Source organism: Lolium rigidum, chromosome 7, assembly GCF_022539505.1.
Source record: "Lolium rigidum isolate FL_2022 chromosome 7, APGP_CSIRO_Lrig_0.1, whole genome shotgun sequence".
Classification (NCBI taxonomy): domain Eukaryota; kingdom Viridiplantae; phylum Streptophyta; class Magnoliopsida; order Poales; family Poaceae; genus Lolium; species Lolium rigidum.
The window spans coordinates 138,668,477-138,671,482 of NC_061514.1; the positions used below are offsets into that span (position 1 = coordinate 138,668,477).

At 44.3% G+C, this 3,006-nt stretch overlaps 1 protein-coding gene across 2 annotated transcripts; it reads right to left on the reverse strand.

Moving 5' to 3' along the window:
• Positions 1-248: 248 nt before the first annotated feature.
• Positions 249-2,746, reverse strand: LOC124673718 (fibrillin protein 5 homolog). Of its 2 annotated transcripts, none has more exons than XM_047209758.1 (7): positions 2,392-2,730; positions 2,165-2,283; positions 1,855-1,977; positions 1,362-1,460; positions 1,211-1,255; positions 799-872; positions 249-682 (listed from the first exon to the last, which is right to left on the reverse strand). In XM_047209758.1, exons 1-7 carry the CDS (start codon positions 2,642-2,644, stop codon positions 598-600), a joined length of 798 nt encoding a protein of 265 aa, XP_047065714.1. In that variant the 5' UTR covers positions 2,645-2,730; the 3' UTR covers positions 249-597. The 2 variants fall into 2 exon arrangements, 1 of the variants encoding a protein (XP_047065714.1); XR_006992803.1 differs by having other exon boundaries at positions 639-682; positions 1,211-1,275; positions 2,392-2,746.
• Positions 2,747-3,006: the final 260 nt, after the last annotated feature.

Sequence of the window (3,006 nt, forward strand, 5' to 3'; positions counted from 1 at the left end):
AAGCTGCATTAGATTGAGATGAGGTGGCAGACTGATGCATGTAGAGAGAAATCTAGTAGTGAGCGCTAGCTATTTAGAGATAAAAGATTATCGATATGGCTGCCCTAATTAATTTGAACAGGTAGTAGTATTAAGAAAATAAGTTACGGACATAGATCATGTTATATTTCTGCACCTGCAACATTTCACCAAAACATACAAAAAAAAGAGATAAGCAAGTAGTACTCACAGTTTTTAACTTTGGCAGATACTTGAACAATGATGTATTTCAAAATTCAACTGCAGTTCGTTGCTCCCTAAGATTGGCAGATTCTCTATGTAATTGAACTTTCTTAGTTACATAATTACATGACACTGCACAACTGCAAATAAAAATCCCCAATGGGAAATGCTTCTGTGGCCGTAGAAAAGAATGTTGTTTGTCCTCTTCAAAGAGAAAATAATGAGTAATTGAGTCGTTGATCTGCACTGAGCCGTAAACAATCATCTGTGCCCCAGGATACGTGAAGCAGTGAAGGCAACATCTTCTCGGAGTGTCGATGCACTCTTTGTCAGAAAAATATATGAATATTTGCATAGTTTCCTTCATAAATAGTCTCAGACTTCGGCTGGGTCTGTCTTCTCCAGCACAAAGATGTTTGCCTTGTCATCTCTGCCAATCCGTAGAGATTCATCAACGTATCTGATCAAAGAATATTAAGGAGGAAGACACGCAATTCCGTTGCGAGATGTAAAAGCAGAAGAATATCAATGAACAAATAAATGTAGCAATAGCAGTCCGTGATTCCAAAAGGATACGTTATCTCGAGCCAACCTTCCGGGTTGAATATAGCAAGGAGCATGTCATAGTTCTTTTGGAAGATATTCATCAGCTGCATAACCCAACGTAATAAACGAAGTATTAGAAATATGGAAGTTTGGGTAACACTCTTGTTCCACAAATAAACAGTCCAAGTTATCATTCTTGTCCCTAGATGTTAGAGGGGGGGGGGAATCTGGTCCCCGAAATGATTGTTCCTCCGGCCAATATTTTCGGTAGTTGTCCTTAAGTTTTTACCTTTTTAATGAAAATGCTGCAAATCCCTAAATTATACTCTCCAAGATGCCTCTAGAGTAAAGAAGAGCTCTCGATTGACATTTACAAGATTTTCCCATTTTGCAGTGAATGTGATAAACTTGGTAGTGGTACAACAAAGATCACTACTTTTACCTGATCTGGGGTGATTGTTGAACTCTCAAGCTTGATACCCACTCTCTGAAACAAGACACTTGAAGCTGTGAGAAAAATTCAGGCTTTCAGCAATTTGCAGTGAGACACTGGAAAATTTGAACATCAGAAATGACAATGTAGAAGTCCTTACCGTTTTTGTAGTGACATTGTAAGATGCTTCAATAGCAAGTTGGCCCGAAAAAATCTTCAATGCTCTTGCGCTGAACTTTACGACATTCACCGCCTTTTCCTTTGGGTGTACAGAAGTGACGCTAAATCTCCATTTATTTAAAGATGTAGCAACAATCAAAACTTACTTGGCTGGCAAGTAGGATCTTTATAATAAAACTCAGTTTCAAGAGCTCATTACACAGTTAAAAGACAAATTTGATACATTTGCGGTAGTGTAGGAATCCTAATTTCGCTTCATTTCAATGTTTGAGTTTGGCACACAAGATTAATCACGTATTCACATTTCGTTCTTCAAAATTAACTCATTGACATTGAAATTAAATGTTCAGTGCAGGAAAATGCACTGATGAAGAAAAAAAAAATTGGTGGCAGTACAGCAAGGGTATAGAACAAAGTGAAGAAAAATAAAATCTAGAATTGGCTTTGCTGAAACTCCATGGGCGTTGACTAACCTCTTTGGCATCAATTATCTGGAAGAAATCCCCTAGGCTGATGAAATCTCGCAGGCCTAACTTGGTTCTCCTCTTCCCCAGTATGGAGATCGTGCTGTAGATGAGCTTCCAGCATCCGTCCACCTTTTATGGTCACAACACTCCATAGTCAGTAAATTGCAAAATGTCTCTTTTTCAAAATTTGCATACATTTCTGAGCAAAGCAGGGTAACTATATTTCCAACTGAAGTTTAACCCAGCTACCAAACCAGCATTCAGACGACACTTAAGCTGAATTACTACTGGCTTGAAGAATATTCCGATCGCGTACCTTGTCCTGGAGTTTGTCGGTGGGATCCGGCGTGGGATTCCGGGACTCCAGGAGCTCCACCAGACCATGAATCTCCGACCTCTTGGCTGAGGTTACGCCAAATATTCCCCTGTCGATACCTTTTTTTCCCAGAAAAACACAGACATGAGTCAGAGGTCATCTCAGATTACCCAGAGCACCAAATGGCAGCAGCAACAAAGAAAGAAAGAAAGAAGCAAACAGCAGACCTTCCAGAGCCTGGTACAGCGCAGCTTTGGCGTCGCCCAGCGTCTCGTACCGAGCCAAGCTTTGCTCGGGAGTCCCTGGGCCTGCCGACGCTCTCGCCACCAGCACGGCGCCCCGCGGCCGCCGCCGGCTGCGGAACCGCGGAGCTGCAGGGCGGCAGCGCGAGAGCAGCGCTCCGCTTCTCCTCGTAGCCGTGGTAGCGCAGTGGCAGTGATGCGAGGGGGAGAGCAGGACGGGAGCTGCCATGGCAGGCATGGCGGAGGTCACTCGCGTAGCCTACCCTTCAGCTGCGCCATGCTCCCTCGCGCGCGCCCATGCCAGAAGTTGATTGGTGGGTCGGAGATCAGCCAGCGCTGGAACTGGGAGGGTGCACACAATCTTGTTTGGAGGATAACGTTGTGGTTGTGGTGGCTTCTTCCATTCCCGAGAAGCCATGAGCCCGATCGCGTACTGGTCTGGGTGCATAGCATAGTCGTGTAGGGTAGGCCCCGCGCTCGGAGGGAAATATAAAAACCATGGTTGCTGCTGGCCAGCCGGATCTCGAGCTGAAGGGGACATGCACGGAATGGCGGAATCTTGAATTATTTAAGGAGCTGCAGTGGACGCGGCAGGTTGAT

What these genes read in the sequence shown, in the direction of transcription:
- LOC124673718 (XM_047209758.1), bottom strand. Translation starts at nt 2,644, where the DNA reads ATGCCTGCCATGGCAGCTCCCGTCCTGCTCTCCCCCTCGCATCACTGC. An exon ending in CCGACAAACTCCAGGACAAG is followed by an intron (nt 1,978 to 2,164) that starts GTACGCGATCGG and finishes TGACCATAAAAG; the next exon opens with GTGGACGGATGCTGGAAGCT. An exon ending in AGATAATTGATGCCAAAGAG is followed by an intron (nt 1,461 to 1,854) that starts GTTAGTCAACGC and finishes GTACACCCAAAG; the next exon opens with GAAAAGGCGGTGAATGTCGT.